This window comes from Lagenorhynchus albirostris, chromosome 11, assembly GCF_949774975.1.
Source record: "Lagenorhynchus albirostris chromosome 11, mLagAlb1.1, whole genome shotgun sequence".
Lineage (NCBI taxonomy): Eukaryota > Metazoa > Chordata > Mammalia > Artiodactyla > Delphinidae > Lagenorhynchus > Lagenorhynchus albirostris.
The window spans coordinates 66,917,903-66,944,091 of record NC_083105.1 but is presented as its reverse complement, the minus strand read 5'-3'; the positions used below and the strand labels follow the sequence as shown (position 1 = coordinate 66,944,091).

At 41.8% G+C, this 26,189-nt stretch overlaps 1 protein-coding gene across 2 annotated transcripts in view; it reads left to right on the top strand.

Moving 5' to 3' along the window:
* The window catches only part of ANO6 (anoctamin 6), a 202,520-nt gene that overhangs the window by 72,907 nt on the left and 103,424 nt on the right, over positions 1-26,189 (top strand). For both annotated transcript variants that reach the window (XM_060166466.1, XM_060166465.1), the window contains one exon: positions 6,026-6,105. In XM_060166466.1, the coding sequence (XP_060022449.1) occupies positions 6,026-6,105 (80 nt within the window). The remainder of the gene's footprint in view (positions 1-6,025; positions 6,106-26,189) is intronic.

Genomic DNA, 26,189 nt, shown 5'->3' with positions numbered 1-26,189 from the left:
TTTTTAACTAGTTTCAGATAAATTGAGAATAGGTCATTGCTCAGGATCATGCAACTAAGTTGCAGGTCAACCCAATCAATCCCCTTAATCCATGCACAGTGCCCTTTGCACCAGGCCACGGTCTGTTTTCACCTGCTATCTCTCATATACTTGCTATGCCTCTGACCATTTCATTCACAACCAGTCACCATAAAGAAGATGTCATTTGGACCCAATGACCTGCCATACTGATGCTGTAAGTTAGATATAGTGTGGATGCCTAATTCTGATTACTTTTATTGCTGGGCACTGCTTATCAGGCAGTCTTTGGGCCTTACGCATGACGTTCCCGAGAGGTCATTTTGTGTTTTCTGATGGATAATAGGTTATCCAAGTTATAAAATGTAGATGATGGCTCGTTTTATTGCCCATTTTAGGTAAATCTCAATCATCTTTGCTGTAGAAGTTACCTCTCCATTTTGCAGTTGGGATGATTTCCATTTCTAATTGATAGACAAGTAATCATGTGAACTGCAACTTTCTGGTGAGGTTTCTACTGTTCTCTTATTAACTCATTAATGTGACTGGACTTCTAGACATTTCTGTTGGGGCCTTCATGTATGTCAACTAGTACCACCAATGACTTTATTCCTTTAATCTTACTATAGTAACTGCATTGATAAAGTTTTAAAAATATTGTTTCTATTTCTTTCATTTTAAACTAATTGTTATGTGATCAATTACTATTAAATTTAGGAAAAGTAAATAGTGAGTTTCTTTTGACCAAAGCCTCAATTATTTGAGTTTCGCCTATAGTAAACCAGTTGATGTATGTGTATACAGTGTTTTCTTTGGTATTCCTATAATACTCCATTAGTCTGTCTAGCCTAGCACTTACTAATTATCCTCAAAATAGGATTTATCATGTCTCAAATTCCTTTCCTCAAGAAGAGAGAACTTTGTCTGGTTCTTCTTGGTATTCCCAGGGCCTAAGAACACAATGACTGTGCAAAATATGTATAAACCAGGCAATGAATGTTTGTTGAACCTGACTTCCAGTTGAACTTTCACATTGCATCCATACAAAATTATATCAACATGTCAGGACCAAAGATTTTTCATTGAATAAACAGTTTTCAGTTCTCTCAGCAGCTTTGTGATGAACAGATAACATAGAGGTACCACATGCTTTTTATATTCCAAGTGCCAAAATTAAATGAGCTAATCATGGTGTCATTCAAGGTGGTACTTCTGTAGTATAAAGTGAGGTATTATGGCAATATGAAAAATGCATTTCAAAATATTACATTTTAAAATGACTTATATAAAGAAGAAAATTAAATGAACATTTTTGCCTTTTTAGAATCTTTTTCCTGATTCTGCAGCTATTTTAATAAAAAGCCCTCAAAGTGTCACCTAGATTTTGACTATTTTATTTTTGCTGAGAAATGAACTTTTTCAACTGTGTTAGATTACCAGAAATGAGAATATCAAACAGTAACTGGAGCCCCTCAGTAGGGAAGTATAATTATCATATTAGCATCATAAACCATTTGCTTCTCAGTACTATATTAGGTAATGAGAGCAACAGCTGCAGCTTTGTTCTACCTGGATGATGTTTCAATTAAGCCATTTCTGTTTTATTCACTCAAATTTACAGGTTCTACTTTGTGTTGACATTAACCAGTGAATCTATTAGTTTCCATTACCAACAGAATAACTAAAATTATAAATAGTTCTATATTTTCTCTCACAAATCCTGTCAAGCTGCATAGATGCCTTTAATTTGATAGAACATCTGGGCAATACATCTTCTTTCTCCTCTGTGTTTAGGCAAAATTTGTACTTTATTTATTTATTTATTTTTTGGTGGTACGCGGGCCTCTCACTGTTGTGGCCTCTCCCGTTGTGGAGCACAGGCTCCGGACACGCAGGCTCAGCGGCCATGGCTCACGGGCCCAGCCGCTCCGCGGAATGTGGGATCTTCCCGGAACGGGGCACGAACCCATGTCCCCTGCATTGTCAGGCGGACTGTCAACCACTGTGCCACCAGGGAAGCCCTGTACTTTCTTAAGCTTATCCTTTCATTAAAAAAAAAAAAAAAAAAAGTCAACAACAGCAGCTCTGTCCCATCTGTTGACCCCAGATACATAATAGGTAAATTGGGCATCTCTTTCTAAAGGAATCCGGATAAGATGCAAAAGTCAAGTCACTCCATCAGGTTTACAGTACTTGTTTAAAAAAATACCTGCAGTATGATGTTTCTCTGACTTGCTAGTTCTGCCAGGAAAAAAAAAGTGAATCATAAGCACCACAGATACAATTTCATCAGTGTCTATCTTACTGCTATAAAAAGGTCTTTTCTTCTTACTTGTAAACCAAGCTGCAAAACACCAATTGAAAACCCACCCTCACAGCCACTAGTATAAACACATTTTAGCAAGTTTTAAAGGTGGCCTGCAAGAATGTAATTATCTTGGACAACTTGTTCTGATGTTGGAATAACCAGTTTATTACAATTCCCTGAGTGTAACAGACTATGCAGTACTTGCTGAATGTAACAGACTGTGTAGTACTTGCTGTCGCCCCCTGGCCCCTGGAGTTCTCAGGGGCAAGCACCTTAATTTCGGCTCTGGTCACGGCTCTGCAAGCCATGGCTCACCTCATCTCTTTCCTGTTTCTGCTCTGGTTCACATTTAGGGGTCCTGTGATGAACTCAGTTTTTCAGAAGCATTAGAATCACTTGTCTGTGTTCTTTACTACTGGCACTTCCTTGCAGTTCATAGGCTTACAGTGATATGAGTTTAGTGGGCAAGATTCTGAGTGAACCTGAAGTCTAGTCCAGATATTGGGATGTTTCTTAGTGATGTGCCAAATAGCTGAGTGGTTGGCCGATAGTTTGGTTTTGTTAAACAATCACTTAGAGATCTCATAACTCTCACCTATACATACCCAGCTTTCTTTGGGGCCACTGAAGGGAATTTTTCTGGGTTGATAGGAACCCAGTCTCTTCTTTCATGAAAGCCTCTAATGGATTAAAAAAAAATTAATATGCAATTAAAAAGTCACTACAAAGCTAACATCACACTTCATAAAATTAAAAGTAATTTACCGTAACTTAATGCTTATCCCATACTCAATCTTCCTAGTTTTGATAAATGCAAACAAACCTTCCACCCCTAGTTTTGATAAAAGCAAACCTTTATAGCTGGTTTGTTCAAGTTAAGATCCAGCTGAGTACCACATATAGCTAATGGTGGTTGTGATATTGTGATTTGTAATAAGAAATATTATTTGTTCTTCCTTGGTTCATGTCACAGAGCTCCTTTTTTATTTATTTATTTATTTATTTATTTATTTATTTATTATTATTATTTTTTGGCCGCACCTCGCAGCTTGTGGGGTTTTAGTTCTCCAGACAGGGATTGGAGCAGTGAGAGTGTGGAACCTTAACCACTGGACCGCCAGGGAATTCCCACAGAGCTCCTTTTTTAAAACTCTTGGAATTTCCAGCGTGATGAGAGGGATAAAGATGCCCTTTGTTATGATAATGAGGTGCTTGGACAGCCCCTAGGTAACCAAAGGAGGGGGGCTGGCTGCCCAGGGAACCCACCAAGTGATTAGAGGGTAGAAATTTTCAGTCCCACCCCCCTGACCCCCGGGGTAGGGGAGAGGGGCAAATTGAATCAATTACCGATGGCCACTGATCGTCAATCACTCATGCCTCTGTAATGAAGCCTCCATAAAACCCCAAAAGGACAGGGTTTGGAGAGCTTCAGGTTGGTGAACAGGTGGAGCTGTGGGGAGAGCAGGGCGCCTGGAGAGGGCATGGAAGCTCTGCACCTTTCCCCACACACCTTGCCCCTGTACCTCCTCATCTGGCTGTGCATCTGTATCCTTTATAACAGCGGACCCCAACCTTTTTGGCACCGGGGACTGGTTTCGTGGAAGACAGTTTTTCCACAGATGGGGGAGGGGCGGGGGATGGTTTTGGGATGATTCAAGGGCATTACATTTATTGTGCGCTTTATTTCTATTATTACATTGCAATATATAATGAAATAGTTATACAACTCGCCATAATACAGAATCAGTGGGAGCCCTGAGCTTGTTTTCCTGCAACTAGATGGTCCCATCTGGGGGTGATGGGAGACAGTGACACTCAAAGTGTGTTGCTTATATCCAGTCTACTCCGTAAGATGCAGCTTAATTGTCACTTGCCACTCACTGATAGAATTTAGATATGAGTCTGCAAGCAATTGATTATGGTCTCTGTGCAGTCAAACCTCTCTGCTAATGATAATCTGTATTTGCAGCCGCTCCCCAGCGCTAGCATCACCGCCTCAGCTCCACCTCAGATCATCAGGCATTAGAGTCTCAAGGAGAGTGCAGCCTAGATTCCTCGCATGTGCAGTTCACGGTAGGGTTTGCATTCCTATGAGAATCTAATGCCGCCGCTGATCTGACAGGAGGCGGAGCTCAGGCGGTAATGTGAGCGATGGGGAGCGGCTGTAAATACAGATGAAGCTTCGCTCGCTCACCCACCGCTCACCTCCTGCTGTGCAGCCCGGTTCCTAACAGGCCAGGCACCGGTACCAGTCCGTGGTCCGGGGGTTGAGGACCCCTGCTTTATAACATCCTTTATACTAAACTGGTAAATGTAATAAATGTTTCTCTGAGTTCTGTGAGCCACTCTAACAAATTCATTGAGCCTGAGGAGAGGCTGGTGGGAACCTCCAATTTATAGCCAGTTAGTCAGAAGCACAGGTGACAACATGGACTTCCGATTGGCATCTGAAATGGGGGCAGTCTTGAGCCCATAAACTGTGGAATCTGATGCTACCTTCAGGTAGCTCGTGTCAGAATTGAATTAATTGTTCAGTGGTGTGGGAAAAAACACACATTGGAGTTCTGTTCCGTAGGGCTCTTTAAATCTCTAACAGTCTACCTTTTTCATGTCATTGATTTGTTGAAGAGGCTGGACCTGTTGATAAATGAGAATATTTATTTAAATGCTTAATAATATTTGACTATTTATGTAAGTTTATTTAACTAAGAACATTTTTCTACATGGCCATTACGTGGTTATACTTATCGATATTAATATAACCCAACACTTAATCAGTATTCAAATTTTCGCAGTTTGTTTTTAAGTCTTTTATATCTGGATTGTTTAAACCAGGATCCAACCCAGAACCACACACTGCAAGTGGTTGTTTTGTTCTCTTGGTGTCTTTTAATCTGGAACAGTCCGTTTTATTCACATCAGGAACGTGTTTACAAGAGGAGACTAGTGTCTTGCAGAACAACCCACCTTCTGGATTTGCTTCCTTTATCCCTCTTAACACTGTGCTGTCCAGTGTAGTAACCACTGGTCCCATGATGTTATTGAGCTTTTGAAATGTGGCTAGTGCAAATTGAGATGTGTTGTGAGTATAAGAATACCCCCCAAATGTAAAATAGTTCACTAATAATTTTTTATACTGAATACACACATGTTGAAATGATAATCTGGGTATATCAGGTTAAATAAATCTTACTACTAAAAATAATTTTACCTATTTCTCTTTCTTAATGTAGCTACTAGAATATTTTGTTTGGCTCCCAGTATATTTCTGTTAGATAGTGCTAGTCAACAGATTTTAAAACAGAAAGTTACTACCCTAAAATGACTCCACGTCAGTTCCCTGACATGTGGAAGAAAAAAGAACATCAATAGGCTAAAGTGTTCCTGAGCTGGAATTTTATAACATTTAGTTGCCATGTCCTTCCATGTAGAAGCTAAGTGATTTTCCATGGTAGATCTAGCCTTAGAGCATTTTAGGACCTAATATCCTACAAGTGTGGCATTGTGTAGTAGATGAAATAGCTACTGAAGATTTTGAGTGTCCTGATTTCCAAAAGCCTTAAATAATGTCAACCTGTAAGTGTGCCACAGACGCTAAAAATAGTTAAGCCAATGTTGCTGACTTAAAAGCAAAAAAAAGTATGTGAGCCAACGGAAGATCGTGCTCATTTATTTATTCGTTTTTTTGTTTCTTTTCAGTCTTGGAAAACCTTGAACAGACAATTGTCTCCGGTTTTGGATCACTGGAAAGTCAGCAGGATTTCCGAACCCCGGAGTTTGTGAGTACTACCACTCTATCTTAAATTTGTATCAGTTAGCTAGAGGTTTCTCACAAAGTGGAGAAAGAGGGTTTTTTGTTTTGTTTTGTTTTTAAATGAGTTCTTGCCTTCGGTGGCTCTAGATCTGGCACAGGCCTCGCTGTTAGGACTCTGTGTGCAAAGCTCTCGTCCTCTGGGGAGCACGTTCCTGAACTACAGCGTCTTGGCATCATGCACTGTAAGCTCGCTCTTCACGCTGCTTGTAATAGCAAATGGGAACTTGTTCTGCAGTAAAATAGCACTGTGTGTCTGAAACTCCCCCTTTATTCATTGACACCCTTGCTACCAGTTTCTGCTGTCAAAAACTCCGGAAACCAGTCTCTACTGAGCACGTCCAGGTCCACTGACCAGTCCAATTCCCTTTTCATTCTGGAGGCTCAGTAACACAACCTATTTGGATACATCTTGTAGGGCTAGGGATATTCTATTGGTTGTTTCTGCTAAGAAGGGAACTAAGTGCTCTCACTACATTAGACTCATTAAAGATTAGCCATGGTTCCTACCCTCAAGGAATTAAAAATCTTATTAGATGCTACTGTGATTTTATTAATGCCTTGTTTAAAGAAAATTAAGCACATAGGATGCCTGGTGGAGAATGTCCTTACTAAATAGATTTTATATTAGGCTTATTTGAAGAGGGTGATGGGAAGAAGTATGTCTCTAACTCCTATACCATGTTATTGCACCAGATGTGTAAGGAAAGCATGCCAGGATCCACCTAGATTTACTGATTTTTGCCCCCTGCTGCAAATGGCTTGTCTACCAACTTAGCAATGGAAAAATCTTTTTTTAATTTTCAGAGTATGATGTGTAGTCGCCACTCCAGTAATCGGCAGAGCACAATTATATTATTGATAGCAGAAAAACAACAACAACAACAAAAAACCACCTCATTATGTGCTTTCCCTCTTCCCACACACTCTTTATGGATTGTCCCCTCAATTCAGCCAAGAGTAAGGAAACTAGGCAGGTCTCTGGACTGAAAAGGGATGGCACATGAGACTCTATCCACAATGCCATTTTATTTCAAAGTGTGGGACTCCTGTGGTGTACTAGCAGATTGCCTACTGTGAAAATCACTTGGGTATAATGGAAAGACATAGTATTCAATGACTTCTCTATTATATTCAGTGAGATTTTCAGTGAAGCAGAATTGTGAATGCTCACCAGTATTCCTGCATCTTAAAGTAACAGAGCAGTTTTGTGTTTTTTTCTGACTTCTGCCGTTACAGCCCCAAAGTAGAATTGACACAGATATTTCACGTTTGAGTATGATATTGGTACAGACTCATGGAGCTGACCTTTTTCTGTTTTGTTATTTTCTAACTGCTTTTTTTTTTTTTAATAGCTTTATTTATTTTGGCTGCGTTGGGTCTTTGTTGCTGTGCGAGGGCTGCTCTTTGTTGTGGTGCGCAGGCTTCTCACTGTGGTGGCTTCTCGTTGCGGAGCAGGGCCTCTAGCTGCATGGGCTTCAGCAGTTGTGGCACATGGGCTCAGTAGTTGTGGCACGCGGGCTCTAGAGCGCAGGCTCAGTAGTTGTGGTACACGGGCTTAGCTGCTCTGAGGCCTGTGGGATCTTCCCGGACCAGGGCTCAAACCCGTGTCCCTTGCACTCGCAGGTGGATTCTTAACCACTGTGCCACCAGGGAAGCCCTGATGCTGAAATTGTTAATCACAGTTTCCTTATTTGTGTGGTTGATATCAGATCTCTATATCCTGGCTATTATCTTTCTCTAACTGTGTGTTCATATCATATTCAGGGAGGAATCTGTGATTTTCTTGTGCTTTATAAATTTTCACACATCTGATGATCATTGCCTGCCACATCTTTGTGTAGCACGTACATAGCTGCTTGTGTTTTCTCGTCAGCATCACAGTAGCCCATGTACTCCCAGTTCCATAGTAAACATGTATTTCCCGAGCTGTCTCCATGGTAAACAAACGGGATGTATAGAAGCTGCCCTGAGAATAGGGGACTCAGGGGACTCAGGCCCGAGATTTAAGGGAAGCCTCTTTTGTAGGCAGAACGTTATAGCATCGGTCAGAATGGGTGGCTGCAGTTGGGGAGGTGGCGGATTGGGCACATGCCAGGACAGAGTCAGCTAAGTTGATCCAAACCAAAATCTTAAATTAGAAACAGGGACACCAGTACAAAGCTGGGAGCAAAAAGAGCCCCCCAAAATAAAAAATAAATTCTGTATATGCCAAAAAAAAAAAAAAAAGAGCCCAAAGGCAAAGCAAAATTGGAAACAGAAAAGAGAGAGAAGAATAAAAGGAACTGGATAATCAGCCTTCTGTTCTTCTCCGGGTGGCATTTCGGAAGGTCCAGCCGCAGTTTGCTGAGTTGAACGGAAATAAAGCAAGGCATAGACCGTGTTTACTCAGGCCTTATCCTCAAATAGTTCAGATTTTAGAAGGATGAAGAGCCCAGTGTTTTTGTACAGAATGTATTTATATAGTTTTGTATTTATATAGTATTTATATAGTTACATAGTTTGGCCAAGAGGGAGGACAAAATCCTTATCATTATTAGTTTCCTTCAGAATTTGTTTTTCTTTCGTTTGAAACAAGGCCTGAGAGCAGTGCTCCTAATGGCATGATAAGTACATTAAAGGTTTCCTTCCCAGTTCAGGTGTGTAGTGTGATTAGTCAGACAAAGTATTGCCGTGTAGTCTACATAAATCACGGGTAAAGAAATGCTGTTGTGAATCCCTCATGTGCCTGCAGACAGCGGCCACCTTGCAGGGCAGAGTTTGTCCCGTGATCACATGTTGCCCCTCCCCACTGTCTGCTCCACTCTGTGGGCTGAAGTGGGTGAGTTTAGCCAAACCACGCTGACATGTTAAAAGGTGAATGAAGATGTGAACATAGGTGCATGTGTTGTTGCCACCCCAAAGCTTGTGAGGAGCTGGGAACATGTTGAAACTAGACGTAGACCCACTCCGAGGTGAGGTGCATGTGTGGGTGAGGGTCAAGGTGAAAGGGACCTGGCTAAGGGCTGACCTTACAGAGAGTCCCTTGGTTATCTCACTCTGGTGGGAAACCATCTCTGTCGTGGTTCAGTTTTTTGTTTAAGCACAATGAAAATCTGTTTTATAACCTGCTTTGTTAACTTAATGTTTTATCCTGAACATTTTCCCATACCGTTTTTTCCCCAGTTTTATTGAGATATAATTAACACATAGCACAGTGTAAGTTTAAGGTGTACAGCGCCATGCTGGTTTTTTCCTCTGACACTGATAGCTTCTCTGACATTTTCTGTTCCCTTGTGCCAATGAACTGTAATTCATTACATTAGAATTTTCAGAGCAGTTAGTTCAAGAGGGAACTTGTCGAGGAAACGGTGGCATGGTCGGATGCTCTGGGCCCATGTGATTGGTGACCATCATTTTGGGACACGGACCCTGAAAGTAGATGGGGTGTGTGATGACAGGTATCAGACTCTGAGGAAAGGGATTGACCAGAGTGAGGCTGGGAACTGAGTACCAGAGACCCAGATAAACTTGTAGGAGTTCAGACTAGAAGTAGAGACTGCAGCACTGGCCAAGCTGGTTAGAACCAAGGATGGGGAGCCATCCACCTGGGGATGGAGCATATAAAGGTGGTCCTGCAGCATGGCAGCACAGATGTAGGGCATCCCAGGCTCCCACCAGTGCTCCCAATCCCAGATGTAGTTAAGAGCAAAGGTGATCTAGGCGTCACTGCAGGGGCCCAGCCAGCGTGACTGCCCCAGCAGACCCCAGGTTGATCCCAAGCCCCGGGGAGTAGGAAAAAAACCTGGGGATTGAGGGGTTAGTAGGGGGAAATGTTGGGTAGTGGTCAAGGCTCTTTCTAGAAACCCTGCCTCTGTTGGCACTGACCCAGGAACTCACATGGGTCTGATTGCCTGAGTATACATGGGGCGAAGGATGGGGTATGGGGAGGAACTCTGATCTAGCAACGGTGAATCTGCTTGCAGCACGCTGGATAGAAACCAGGCTGCAGTCAACATGAGAACACGTGGAAGGAAAGACAAGGCTAAGGAATTACATTTTATGATCTAAGTCTCGATAGTAATACCCTGTCTTTCGGCCTTTCCAGAACTTGAGGTTTATTTATGACTCCCTGGGCTTTTTAGAGGCAGGAGGATTCTTACAGCCTCTTGTCTCATGCCAGTTGATGATGTTTCCCTTTGTTTACCTTCTACCAAATGTGGTGTAAGTAACAAGATAGAGTTTGGGCTGGCAAAAGAATATTAGGATTACAACAGGGTAAACCAGGGAAGATGATGAGAAACCTCAGGATTTAGAAAAGGAAAAGAGACTTGGGAAGATGAGGATTAAAGTGGAGCAAATGTGTTCCCTTCATTCAGCACTCATGGTTACGCAGAGAGAAGGAGGTTGGAAGAATTCTTATGCCATTTGGAATTTTGTGTAACTGGCTCCCCTTTTGAGAGAAGATACTGCTTAACAGAGAATACAGTTGATTTCCTGAAATTCAAATTTGTTTGTCTTTAACTAGATGAAAATAGATGTGACCTTGAAGAAAGAGTTAAAATCTTAATTCAGTCAACAAATCTTTATTTGATGTCTACTATTTTAAGCACTGTAGCGGACAAACAGAAGACATCCTTACACGTGTGGAGCTTACATTTTGGTAGGGGAAACATAAAACACAAAATAAATAAAGCACAACATGTCAGATGATGGTAAATCCTTCAGAGAAAAATAAAGGAAGGATTATATGTGTGTGTTGCAGAGGGAGTTGGTTACAGTTTTCAACAAGGTGTACAGGGCAAATCTCACTGAGAAGGTGATCAGTGGAAAGACCTGAAGCAGGGATGCTGGAGCCAACTCTTTGGAAAACTAGATGAAGAGCATTCCAGGCAGAGGGAACAACAGGAACAAAGGTCTTGAGGTGGGAGTTGGTGGAAGGTTTGGGGAAAGGAGGCCAATGTGACTGGAGTAGAATGAAGGGTGGTGAGAATAGTAGCTAGTGGGGACTTTACAGGCGATTGTAAACACTTTGGTTTTACTTTGAGTTGGGAAGTTATTTGAGGGTGTTGTCTGAAAAAAATGCACAACCTAAAAGTTGAGAGTTATGTTTTATTTGGTGGACTTTCTTAGGACTTCGAGCCTGGGAGACAGCATCTCAAATAACTCTGAGAGACTGCTCCGAAGAAGCAAGGAGGGAAGCCAGGATATATAGAAGTTTTTGCAACAAAAGACCAGGTAGTCAGAACATCAAAGGATTACTGTTAAGAAAAGAAAACCAGCTATCTCAGGTGAAAGAATTTATTGCTTTTCTATGTATGGGAAGATGCAAGAGTCTGGGCTCACTGAAATCACTCCTTTGACACGCACCTTAGCTATCTGGGGGCCAGTCTCCTCAGGTGCATTGTACGGGGGTGGCTGCACGGCTGACTGCTAGATGAGCTTGGCAGTGGGCAGCCTGTTTGTCTCCATCCTGAGTTCCCTCAGCGCTCACCGTCCAGGCGGCTGCAATGTGAAGCAACAACCTTTGTTTACTGATATGGCAGGCAATATTTTAGTTCTCAAGGGTAACCCTTGGCAAGATAAACTGGGGGGTTTTGAGCAGAAGGGTGACTTTACCTGACCTCACCTAGTTTTAGCAGGATCACTTTGGCTATTGTGAGAACAGTATGGTGGAACAGAGCAGAAGCAGGAAGGTCTATTGGGCTTCTCAGGAATCCAAGTGACAGATGGTGGTGGCTTGGTCCTGAGTGTTAACTATGGCAGCAGTGAGATATACTCAAATTCTCGGTAATGTTTTGAAGGTAGAACCAACAGGATTTTTTGACAGATCAGCTGTGAGGTGTGCGAGAAAGAGCAATCAAGGATGACTCCCAAGATTTTTGACCTGGAAGACTATGGAAGGAACAGCTGGAAGGGAGACTCTTCAGAGGAAAATCAAAATTCTGTTCTGGGTATGTCAAGCTTGAGACATCCAGTCCAAGTTCAAGGAAAGGATCTAGCTAGAGACCTGGGAGTTGTCAGCACACGAACAGTATTTAAAGCTATGGGACTGGAGATGAGCAGCAGGGAGGGAGTGAGATGAATCAGGAAGAAATCCTGGCCTGAGCCCTGGGGGGGTTCAAGTGTTTACAGGTCAGGGAGAGAGGAGGAAGCATCAGCAGAGGAGACTGAGAAGGAGGAACCAGTGAGGTGGCGAAAAACAAGGAGAGTACTGGAGGCCAAAGGAAGAAAGTATAAAGTAGGAAGGGATGCCCAAATGATGCTGATGAGGATGGGAGGTTGGATTTAGCAATATGGCAGAGACCTTGACAAAGAGAGGTCTCAGCTGAGTGCTGGGGACCCAGAAGCTCATTAGAGAGGATTCAAAATGGAATGGGAGAAGAGGAATTGGATACTGGCATTTAGATAACACTTTCAAAAGTTCTTGCTGAACAAGAATACAGAGAAAGGGGGTATTATCTGCAAAGGCGTTAGGTTGAAAAGAGTTTTAAAATTTATCTAGTTAGTTTTAAGATGGCAGGAATGGTTGTTTGTAAAGTGATGGAAATAATCCAGTAGAGAGAGAAACTTTGAAAAGGCAGGAGTGAGGGGGAAGAATTTCTGGAGTGATGACCTTGAGAGGGCAAGAAGGGGATGGAATCTCCTCCTTATGGGAGGAGAAGTGGGCATCCACCTAGAGCTTTAGAGACAGTTCGTTCTTAGAAGTAGGAGGGAAGCCAGTGTATTAGGACCCAGGTGGGATTAGGTCAATAGATCTGCTAGTAGGAGCTTGTTGAAGTTTTTTCTCGACTGCTTCTAGTTTATCAATGAAATGGGGAAAAAGCCATTAGCTAAGATTGAGGAAGGAAGAGAGATGAAGAGATCTGAAGAGAGAGAAGGTATGAGACAGTCATCTGAGAGTGAACGCACTGGGTAATGGAACATGATTGCCTGGCAGCCCTAAGAGCCCACTTGAAGTTAGTTGCTTTTCCCATTTAAGTCCAGCTTGGGGGAGTAGGTGTGGAGCAGGCAGAGTTTGATTTACCTGTTTGGGGGTTTCTCCAGGTCAGTTCAGCAAAGCAAGACAAGGGTAAGAGAGTTGCAGGGTGTTTGCAAGAGCAGAGGACCACAGACATGAGGAAGGTGGGGCAATAGGATCAATAGATTTCTACCCTAGTGGGGTTTGGTAATTTTTGGAGTTTGGGGTATTGAAGAGCATGAGCTGAAAAAATAGGAGGTGGTAGTTGGAGAGTCAGATGTTTATAACTGAGGGAGGAGTAGTAAGTGGTACAGACCAGGTCTGGGCTATGAGCACTGGAATTTTGGGCTGAGGCAGGGTGGATTTGCACAGACAGGGTGTGAGAAGGATTATATATGTGGATAAGGAGAGCCCCAAGGATTATGTCAGGAGTAGTGTGTTGGAGAAGTAACAGTGAACCAAGGCTTAAATCTCCAAGGAATAAGGGGCAGTGACTCAGGAGTCAATAGATAGCTGCAGAAGGAGAACACCAGAGAGGTAGGAGGAAAATCTGGAGAGTGAGAGGATAGAAGCTGAGAAACAGACGAAGTGATGAGTAGTTTCAGGTGTTGCGTAGGGATCATCATGTCAAGATTTCTCAACCTCAGCACCGCTGACATTTTGGCCTGGATTTCTCTGTTGTAGGAGGCTGTCCTATGCATTGTAGGATATTTAGCAGCGTCCCTGGCCTCTACCCATGAGGTGCAAAGGACCCTCTCCCCCGTTGTGATCACCAGATATCTCCAGACATCACCAAAATGGTCCCCATTTGACAACCACTGAGTGAGATGAATAAAGAAAAGGCATTGAGGTCACAGGTGTCCTCTGAGAGGGCTGCTCCCCAGGAGTGTTGAGGACGCTACTTTAATCCAGATTAGAGTGGATTATGGAATGAGAAGGAGAAAAGGAAGTAGAAAATACTGACCTCTCTATCAAGGAACGAGTTTGAAGGGCTAGCGAATGAGAGAAAACTGGAGGAGAATTATGAGGGCCAGGGATGACTACCTTCTGTCAAGTGGAGAGACTTGCACACATTTACATGTTGCTAGGAAGTATCCGTGTGAGGGGAACAGGTGACTCTAGAGGAGCAGTCCCCAACCTTTTCGGCCCCAGGGACCAGTTTCTTGGAAGACCATTTTTCCACGGACGGGGTGGGGGGCGATGGTTCAGGCGGTAATGTGAGCGGTGGGGATCGGTAGGGAGCAGTAGGGAGCGGCAGATGAAGCTTCCCTGGTTCGCCCGCTGCTCACCTCCTGCTGTGCGGCCCGGTTCCTCATGGGCCGCGGACTGGCACTGGTCCATGGCCCGGGGGTCGGGGACCCCTGCTCTGGAGGAGAGAGCTGCCTTGAGAAAGGCCGTGGAATGGTTTATAGATGTGGAGGAGTCCTCATTAGGTAGGAGGAGCAGCGTCTCAGGCAGGCACAGGTGCGGAGGGCAGATGCTCTTGGTTTATGGACCCGATGGAGAGAAGCTGAGGGAGTTCCCATCTGACACCTTCAATTCTCAGCTGCTGAGAGTGAAGAGAACACTGAGCACGACCAGGTCAGGGACCCGGTCAGACTTGGAGAAACCTAGAAAAAGTGCTAGGCTTTCTGGGAAGTGGTGAGGGCCCCTGTAGGGCTGAGGGGCCTGAATCTGCAATGATACCAAGCTGCCCTGCTGTGGCTTTCTCCAGCATCACTCAGACACCGAGAAAGGGCATAGTGGGCTGCAGCCAGAGCTGGGGCTTTGCTCGACGGGCATGATGGAAAGAGTTCTGGCAAGAGTGTTACTGAAAGGATGACCTGGGAAGTGTAACCTTAAAAAAGGAGGGGAGGGAAGAAAAAGAGGATCTGCAGACTGATTAGAAAAAGTCATGGGGCCTCTGAGGTCACTGTAAAATGAAAAGATGATGGTGTCTTCAGAAAGAGGGATTCTTGAGTAAGTGACTTTGAAATGGAAGATTTTCAAGTGATAACAAGGTCCTGGACGGGACCATGGCCGTTAATGCATGAAAGGGAGACTGTTGGACATAAGGGGTCAATCTACTGACGGACCAAGGTGCACTGGTCATGTCTGTGGATGCAGGTGTGCTTCTTGTCTGATGGAGGACTTGGAACAGAGAGGGAAATGTGAGCCAGGGCCAGATTTTCAATGAACCAGTAGCAGCAGCTGGGAAATAGGAGATGCTAGGCTCTGGGAAACTCCAGGGGTATATTCTACTTGCATGGACCTACATGGAACTGTTTTTCTTCCTCCAAGAACATTGGAGAGTAATACTCTGAAAGTGGCACATAGAACCAGGAGAACGTCAATCTTACTTCTTTTTCCTGACATGGGAATGGTCTGAGAAAAATCAGAGCCAACTGCCTATGGGTCTGTAGATTTTTGTTTTCATGTTTTGATTCAAAGTGGTTGGTCAAGTTTTCTTTAAAAGGAGGCTCAAGGATCCATTTTCATCTTTGTTTCCCCCCCACACCACCACAAATCCAGACTTCATTTTGGTTATTTCTGGTCTAAACGTCCCTGAGGCAACTGAATTGGTGCTGGGGCTATTGAGAGAGAATAAGGTTTATTTTATGGTCAGTCCAAGGTCTTCCTTGCAAATCCCAAGAAACCCAACTTAAGTCCCAAAGTCTGCCTCGAACTCCAACGATCTTCAGGATCCAGAAGACTGGGGATAAAGCAGGACTCTTCCGTTCAAGTATTTATTTATTTGGACTTACACTCTTGTGCCTTCTATAAACAGAGGAATAGGGTGGCTTTGCCTTGTAACTTTATGGCACTAACTTCACTAAACTAAAACGGAAAAGAAACACAACTAAAAAAGGAAACATTTCTCCAAAGAAGACATAAAGATGGCCAAAAAGCGTATGAAAAGATGTTCAGCATCACTAATTATTAGAGAAATGCAAATCAGAACTACAGTGTGGTAACACCTCACACGGGTCAGAATGGCCATCATCAGAAAGTCTACAAACAATAAATGCTGGAGAGGGTGTGGAGAAAAGGGAACCCTCCTACACTGTCGGTGGGAATGTAAATTGGTGCAGCCACTATTGAGAACAGTATGGAGGTTCCTTAAAAAACTAAACATAGAACTACCATATGATCCTGCAATCCCACTCCTGGGCATATACCCAGAGAAAACTGTAATTTGGAAAGATACATGCATCCCAGTGTTCATTGCAGCACTATTTACAGTAGCCAGGTCATGGAAGCAACCTAAATGTCCATCGACAGGAGAATGAATAAAGAAGATGTGGTACATATATACAGTGGACTGTTACTCAGCTATAAAAAAGTATGAATTAATGCTATTTGCAGCAACATGGGTGGACCTAGAGATTATCATACTAAGTGAAGTAAGTCAGTCAGAGAAGACAAATATCATATGATATCACTTACGTGTGGAATCTAATAAAAGTGATACAAATGAACTTATTTACAAAACAGACACAGACTCACAGATTTTGAAAACAAATTTTTGGTTACCAAAGGGAAAGGGGTGGGGGAGAGTGACAAATTAGAAGATTGGGATTAACATATACACACTATTATACATAAAATAGATAACTAATAAGGACCTACTGTATAGCACAGGAAACTCTGCTTACTATTCTATAATAATCTATATGGGAAAAGAAACTGAAAAATTATGTATAGCTGATTCGCTTTGCTCTACACCTGAAACTAACACAACATTGTACCTCAACGATGCTCCAATAAAATTTTTTTTAAAAGGTGGTGGGGGGAACCAGACAAAGGAACATTAATTTAGCAAAAGGAGGCTCAGAAAGAGAAATGATATCAAAGATAAACTGGATAGTAAGCATTGCTAAATTGGCCCATTTTTTTGTGGTAAGAATTCACAGGGCATTTCAGCGTTGAAAGCTTTTTGTGCATTCAGGAGAACAAGGTGATGGTGCTTTGCCTGAATATGGGGAAGGGGGACCTACTCATCTGTTTCACGTGGCTGATTCAGAAGCTACATTTGTGAATTTGTTAGGATTGGGGGGTAGGAGCAAAAATAGGCAGTCCAAGACACAAAGATCTCAGAAATTTCTCTCCGAGTCACGTTTTTGGAATGCAGGATGTTTTCCCAGAGAAACAGTCATAAATGGTGAATAGGCTTCTAGGCCCAGCCAGGCCAGATTAGCTAAAGCCAGTTGAACGCAGAGTGCTAACAAATTATCATTCTGTGCATTAGCACGAATCCTTTGGAACACTCCAATCTTATTTTTTTTCCATTATTACTAAAAAAGTGTGAATAAAACTAAAGTGCAGAGTGAGTGAGTGAGTTGAGGCTTGTGAACAAATGCTTGGCGTCATAAGTGAAAGAGAAAAGGATTGATTCTGAGTTGTGTTAGGCCTTAAAGAAGCAGTGGTGGGTCCCAAACCTGAGGAAAACAATCTAATGGTACAAGATGACAGAGAAGAAAAGAGCTTATCAGCTTCTCTATTACAACTTTTGTCTTTTCTGCTAATGAAGGTGATCTTTAGATTGAAATGGTTCAAGTCCTGGTAAGGGGCTATAGAGGTCCATGCTGCACGAGACAGTTTTGGAAAGGAATACAGTTATTCCAAAGGAATTAAATTTCCTGACTAGAAAAATTGTGTATCCAGTAGGGTATTAAAAGAGCTTATAAATTTGCTCATGGGACCACAGTTGGTCATCTTGAGGTGATGTGGGGACCAGGACAGGTACCAGAAGAGTAGCGGGAGGAACAAATGTGACAGTTTTCAAAAGGGGTGGGGTTAGAGTGGAAGCTGGGCATAGACTGGTTCTGATAAATGGAGATATTGAAGCTGGAGCATTAATCTCCAGGGATATAACAGCTGAGTTTTTTTTTTTTTAAGCAGATGGGTTGTGAATGTTAAAAAAAAGAAAAGGTCATCAGGAACCAACATAAGTTCAGTAAAAATAAGTCATGTCAAACTGAGAGCACGTCACCTTTTTTTTTTTTTTTTTTTTTATGGGCATGATTAGGCTTGTAGAACAGGAGAAAGCCACAGATATTTTGTGTTTTGAGTTTAGCAAGATGTGTGGGGAAAAATCGCATTTAAGTACAGAATGAAGAAATGTGTGCCTAGTGAGAGTGTGCTTATCTGGGTAACTGACCTTACCAAGACTCTGGAATAATGGATGGAAATGAATTTCTAGAGGAGACAAAAATCAATATGAATTAAAGTCAGCTCTTGTGCCTAATTCATAAAGATCATCCGCCTGAGGAAAGATCATAAGAGCTGAGGCTCATGACTGATCACATGAAGAGGTTAGGTATTTGGTTAATTCAACTCAGTATGAATCGAGCATGTAATAACAGTGTCCGAAAGTTTATGCAAATCTGGGTTGCATTCGTACCTATGTGTTCAGAACCAAGACAGTACTAAGCTTCTCCTGTTCAGTATTGGTAAAGCCACCTGCCGGTCTGGGTGCTCCATTTTAAGGGGAAGCATACTGAGAGGAGAAAGATGAGCGTGGTGGTGGATCCTGACACAGGCAAGAACATGACAACAACTTTAAATATTTGACAGTGGTAGTAGGTGGATGAAGGTGCAAAATATGCTATTAAGACTCATGGATACGAGGTATATATAGGCAGACAGATTTCATTTCAGTGGAAAGACGTTCTCATAATTAAACTACCTTAGTTCCTTGGAGTAGTTCACATACAGACGTACTGGATAACAGTCTAGGCAGGAGATGATGAATGGTTGAACGAGCCAGTGCGGGAGGAAAGGAAGGGCATGCATGTTTCATGTGCAGCAGGACCGAATGTAGTTCAGTCGTAGTAGTTGATGGAAAGCGGGGAAGGAGGGAAAGAGAGGATGTTTCCGGGAACATACTACTTCAGTCAGTTATATGTGGCTCACAGATGAATTTGAGTTGCTTTCATTTCATTTTATATTTCCCTCATTCAACCTGCCAAATTATGTAATTGATTAAAACCCTTTCCTCCAACGTAACAGTGTTCCTTCTACCTGGTTTTATTCCCCTATTTTCAGAAACCCTTGACTGTAACATGCTTTGTGAATTCCTGCCCCACAATGCATCCCATTTGAAATTCAGCGAGCTATCTGTTATCTGGGGAATGTCAAAGTTAATTTGACAAAAACACGCATGAGGAAAGCAGGGAGCCCTGGGCATTCTGAGGGCACTCTGAACAAAGATGTAATATCAGTATTTACCATGGAACTCATTTGATTATAAGTCATCTAGAAGCATATCACAGTTATGGCCAAAAAAGCCCACAGAAGCAAAAGAATTGAGTTAAAGCTGAGAGTCTGCTGGTAAATGACCTGACCATGCCATGACCTAAAAGCAGCGTTAATAAAAAGTTGAAATAAAAATTTAAAGAGAAACACAGAACTTGGTGGAAATGTATACACAATATGAATTCACAGTATTCCTAGAAAATTGAGAAGGGGGAGCCCAGTGAGATTTCAACTGCAGCTGTTCCTCCCAACTCTTCATTAATTTGGAAGGCTTAGAGGCTTTGGAAAAATGATTTAAAATACTTTTATTCCTGAAGTCCCAATAGTTAACTGTAGTTTTCCTTATTTCAACAACAATAATAATAAGTGCATTTTTACTATAAGTTTCAAATGTATTAAGTCTGTCTCTGGTTAAAACAAAACCAAAACCCAAAAATTATAAATCTGCTTTTACCCTGAAAACCCTAATGGCTCCTTCAAAGAGAAAGTGCATTTATGGTTCCTTCTCCCAAGTCACTTTTCAAAATGTAGATTAATGTGATCTGACAGATCGTAATAACTACCAAAGAGCATTTTCATTAATTATAATGGGCAAACCAATAATACGAATCTTTATGATGTTAGTATGAATTAGAATATATCAAGTCAGGGCCATACTTCTAGCTGGAGCAAAATTTGACTGCAGAGTCCAAATCCCTTAGAATAAAAACACATAATGAAAATTTTGACAGATCATCTAGTGATGCTAATGGTATCACCACCCTTTCATGCACTTTCATTAGCCTTAAGTGTTTTTAAAAAGTAAACTGTCTTGTGAAAGAGGAAGAAGAGAGGCAAACGAGAGGAGGCACTTCTGTGACTTTGAAAAGCGTTTTTACTCTAAAAAAAAAAAATTTCTTTTCTGTGAGGGAAAGTTCTTCTAGAAGTGCCCCCAGGAAGCTGAGCATGGATAGAATTCCAGGGGATCAGAGCCCTCTGTCCCTACTCGACTCTGCTCTCAGACCCTTGGGAAAAAAGTCGATTTTCCTTTTAGGACCTCAGTCTTCTCATGAATAAAAAGCAGAAAAATCAGCGGTAGATTTCCTCACAGGAGTGTTGTTCAGTGACTACACAGAGATTGAAAAGCATTTTAGCTATCTGAAAAGCGTGTTCATAGAATAATAATACAGTGAGAATTCTTACCTGACATTTATGGATTGGCTTATAGTTGGCAAAGCACATTGCAGGCACAGGGCTAGCTAGCCATGAAATGGCCACAACCCCACATTGTTCAGCCCAGCCAAACCCTTCCTGTTCCCTTGCACATGAAATCAGACTGTGTTTGCATCAGGAATTAGTGCTGCTCTCCTTAGAAGAGCGCACAGGAGCATTTGTGACTTATGCTCCTGAGAAAGTAGTTACAGGCACGTAGGTACCTACCAGATTATCAATGGGTTGAGAATTAATCATACCTGGCATTATTACAAAATATCAATGGTACAGTCTGTTAATAAACATGTAGAGCACTTACTAACCCTTGCTGAACTAGAAATAAGAGCTATTTATGTGCTATTTTGAATAAACCACTATCAGCTTCACTAAATTCTACAGTAAAATTTTTGTCTATTCCATCACGTAATATTCATTAATCAGTGTACTTCAAGGAATAATACCAAACAGCATATCTCAGTGTTTACCCTCAAGACCAAGAGTGGGTATTACTGATGCCTCTGTCCCCTGCACATTGTATTATCATCTGACAGATGTTAGTCATGCAACTGATGCTGGTTGGTTGGTTGGTTGAAAGAATGTAAGACAGTGTGCTGTGTTTGATGATTTCCAGGGGCACTTACAGCAGAGATGCCAGAGGAGTTCAGTTTGGACTGTAGTTCTCAATCCGGCTGTGCATTAGAATTACTGGAGAAACTCTTGTAAAACGTGAAGGCCCAAGCTCCACCTTCATGTACTAATCTTACTCTTGCATATGTGTATATAAAGAACCTGAATATGTTTATAAAAGTTTACAGAGGTGACTCAAGTGTGCAGCCAGGTCAAAAATCATTGTCTTTGAAAAATCAGGTTTGTATTTTTGAAGAAGGTGGTATATATTGCAACCTTGAAGTGTACATTTCATTAAGTACTGAAATCTGTACCAGTCGAGGTTTTACCAGAAAACAGAACCTGTAGGATCATGCACATAAACACACGTGTACACATGTGTATAGAAATATATCTATACATGTGTGTACACATATGTACACACATATATATCTATATTAATACACACATGCAGAGAAATATTTATTAAAGAGAGTTATCTCAAGGAACCTGCTTCCACAAATGTGGATTCTAATCTGTGGAGCACAGTGGCAGGAAGGGCAGGCTGGAAACTCTTGGGCAAGGGTTGACACTGCAGTCCAGAGGTGGAATTTCTTTTTCTCGGAGAAGCCTTAGTTTTTCTCTTAAGGCCAGTCAACTGATTGGATGAGTCCCACTCAGATCATTTCTTTTACTTAAAGTCATCTGATTGCAGATGTTAACCACATCTACAAAATACGTGCATAGCAACTCTTAGATTCGTGTTTCATTGCATAACTGGGAATTAAAGCCCAGGCAAACCAATGCACAAACCTAACCATCCCAGTGGATACACTACAGGAAGGTATCCTAATAGCATGACCTATGCCAGTAAATGAAAGTGGGAAAGAGTGAGGTGTGCCCAGTTTGTATCCAGCACAGAGCTGATCTAGGGGAGTGGGAGGAGATGAAGTTAAAAAAAAGGTTTAGGGTGGAATGTAGCGGTCTCCAACTAAGGGTTTGGACTCTTGAACTGAAAAGACAAAGCGAATCTGTAGCAGCGGCACTTTCTCTGACCATGTTTTCGTCTGTTCTGTGTCTTTGCTGCCCACTTAGCTCCACCTGGTTGTGGAGGCACTTGAAATGTGGCTAGTGAGACAGAAGAACTGCATTTGTAATTCTGTTTCATTTTAATTCATGTAAATTAAATAGCCCCATGCGGCTAGTAGCTACTATATTGGACAGTGCAGCCAGAGAGAGATCACTCTGGCAGGAGGATCCAGGAGGCATCCGAAGGAGAAACAACGCAAGCTGTCTAGTTAGTAACCTACTCTGGTAGTCCTGGTGCAGGGTGGGTGGAGGCTGGGAAGGTGGGAAGGGAGAGAGAAAGACACAAGTGAGGGAGGAGGAGATCAAAGTTTACCCTGTGGTTGGCCACTTCACCATCTTTCCAGCCACTTGTCTGTCTACCTTCCTGCTGTCCCTTCCTCTTACACCCAAGTCCCTCCTATCTGTCACATGTCCTCAGAGCTCGCCCCAGCTTCTCTCTGCTCACCAGCTGCTCTCACACTCACTTCCTCAGCTTCAATTGCAAGCTCTGTGTTAACAGCTCCCAAGTTTATACTTGTAGCCTTAGATCTCTCCTCTCAACCCCAGCCCCCTAGTGTCGACACTTGAAAATCTAACAGATTCTTAATCTTCCCCTCCTAATCATATTTCCCTTCCAGTTTTCTGAATTTTGGTAATCTCCATCCTGTCAGCTGCTCAAGCCGGAAACCTGAGAATCCTCCCAATCCCTTGTTTCCGACCTGCTGATTCAGCCTGTCCCTTTCTCCTCATGTCTGTTGCTCCCCACTGAGAATAGGCTGCCACCTTTCTTCCCTGGACTCTCCCATCTCCCCATTCCCACTTGTGCCACCCATGATTTACTCTCTGAGCAGTTCCTTTAGAAACAGAAATCACACCGATTCGTTTCTTCTGTGATGTGTAATGGAATTTCCCCCCTGTTGCTTTAGCTATCATACTACTAAATGTCATAGGATAAAGGGTTAATTAATTTCAGTTGATTTATTTAATAATATTTATCTAGTTAATATTTCTATAACCCTGTTAAGTAGGTACAATTGAGAAATGTCATTGAAATATCCCTTGGGGCATATAGTCTAGTGAGATAGACATTAATCAAATAATTACATAAATAATTAGACAATTAAAATTGTGAGATGTGACATTTAAAGACGAGTATAAGGTGCTCTGAGAGAATGTGAGGGGGGGACCTAAGCTACCGGGAAGGTCAGGAGGTCATAAAGAGGTCATGCCTCTTTATGGCGTGAGCCATGGAAAAGGGAGAGAGGGAGCTTCTAGGAAGTGGGAACTACAGGTGCAGAGATAGGGGAAAATACTTTACTTCGATGGGACAGCATAGCCATTCAAAACGTTAATGGAATATAGTAACTGACAACCGCATTGGGGTGGAGTGTGGTCTTAAATTTTCCAGACCATGTGGAACAGCCTTTGGAAACTGACAAGACTGAACCTTTGTAGAACTTGAATAAAATGGTTCTGTTAAACCCTTTGACTTGAATATGTTATCTCACGTCAGTTCAGCAAGTATCTGTTGTCTTACTTCCCTAGGTGTTATAGGTTAAAAACAGGTTTTTTTCCTTCATTATTATAATCCAATTAAAATTATAGTATGTATACACAAAAATAGTTAGATGACATTATACTATGTATATTGTATCATACTATTACAATTTATATAATGCAAAATTAAGAGCTAAAATGAATGCTGTAGAACAACAGTTCTAAACTTTTTATATTCTTACACTTGATACCCTTAATAAAGTATTGACTCCAAAGAGCATTTTATGTGGATATACCTATCAATATTATATATTGATAATATTATAACTTAAACTGAAAAAACTCTTAATTCATTTAAACATAACCAATAATAAACTCAGTATACATTAAAATAAATATTTTATGAAAAGTGACTTTTCTAAAACAAAAACATTAGTAAGAGGGTGGCATTATTTTATGTATTTTACAGATCTCTTTAAGAGAAGACAGCTGATTCTTCTATTTGCTTCTTTTAACTTCAGTTAAAAGTTGCAATATGTTGTTTTGGTTGAAGTATATGAAATAGATACAGCCTTACACAGATAGGTAGGTAGAAAACAGGGGAGTATTTTAAAGCCTTTTCCGGTAATTGTCGATATTCTTCTTTGAAACCACATTAAAACTCAACAACTGGTAGTTTCTTAAAGATTGCTTGTGACGTGGAATGCAAAACTGTTTCAGTGAACTTTTGTGTATTAAAAGCCTGTCTTGCATTTTTCACATGCTGTTGGTCTTCTGCATTTCCTTTTTGGAAACATATCTATTCCGTTCTTCTGCCTACTTTTTAATTGGATTGTTTGTTTTTAGATGTTGAGTTGTATGAGCTGTTTATATATGTTGGATATTAACCCCTTACTGGTCATGTCATTTGCAAAGACCTTCTCCATTCAGTAGGTTGTCCTTGCAAAAGCTTTTTAAAGTTTAACTAGGCTCCATTTGTTTATTTTTGCTTTTTTTTCCTTTGCTTTAGCAGACGGATCCAAAAAGATATTGCTGCGATTTATGTCAAAAAGTGTTCTGCCTATGTGTTCCTCTAGGAGTTTTATAGTATCCAGTCTTACATCTAGGTGTTTAATCCATTTTGAGTTTATTTTTGTATGTGGTATTAGAGAACGTTCTAAGTTCCTTCTTTTACAGATAGCTGCCCAGGCACATGAAAAAATGCTCAACATTGCTAATCATCAGGGAAATGCAAATCAAAACCACAATGAGAGATCATCTCACACTTGTCAGAATGGCTGTCATCAAAAAGAACACAAATAACAAATGTTGGTTAGGATGTGGAGAAAGGGACCCTCCTGCACTGTTGGTGGGAATGTAACTTGGTGCAGCCACTGTGGAAAACAGTGTGGAGGGTCCTCAACAAACTTCCATGTAACCCAGCAATTCCACTCCTGGGTATAAATCCTAAAGAAACAAAAACAGTAATTCGGAAAGATACATGCACCCCAGTGTTCATAGCAGCGTTATTTACAATTGCCAGGGTGTGGAAGCAACATGGATGGACTTGGGTGGCATTACACTAAGTGAAATAAGACAGAAAAAGACAAATACTGTATGCTATCACTTATATGTGGAATCTAAAAAGTACAACAAACTAGTGAATAAAACAAAAAAGAAGCAGACTCACAGATATAGAGAACAGACTAGTGGTTACCAGTGGGGAGAGGGAAGGAGGGAGGGGCAATATAGGGGTGGCGGGGTGCAGGGAATCTGTCTTGCATTTTGACTGAATCTTTACCCAAGCATGATTTTTATCACCATGCATAGGGAAGTTGGAAAATATTGGTTCATTGAGTTAAGTAGCTCTTACAAATGTTGACCCATTTCATTATACAATATGAAAAAAATACATTTGTTAACACACCTCCAATCTCCATTTCATCAATCCCATGAGAAAAGCCACTGAATATTGGGAAGCTGTCAAGTTCCCAGGGGCAAACACAAGTTGTCTTAAATTCTAATATATACTTGCTTGAAAGCTCAAATTTTATCATTAGCAATAAATATTGTTAGTTGTTTTCCTTGAAACGACAGTTTCACTTTGTTCATTTTCGGGAAACTATCTGCCAAATGCTCAAGCTTATGTAACTGAATTTTGTGTCAGTTGTCTGTCAAGTAAGAGTGGCGTCTCTGAAAAAAATTGGCAACTCAAAAATTGCACGGCACTTTTCCTCAAGACCACCATCATACTTTGATGTGCAGCAGAAGTACTTTATGGGTACTTCCATTTCTTCACACAGAATATTAAAAATCCAGGTACTTGGGCTTCCCTGGTGGCGCAGTGGTTGGGGGTCCGCCTGCTGATGCAGGGGACACGGATTCGTGCCCCGGTCCGGGAAGATCCCACATGCCGCAGAGCGGCTGGGCCCTTGAGTCATGACCGCTGAGCCTGCGCGTCCGGAGCCTGTGCTCCGCATAGGGAGAGGCCACGGCAGTGAGAGGCCCGTGTACCGCAAAAAAAAAAAAAAGAA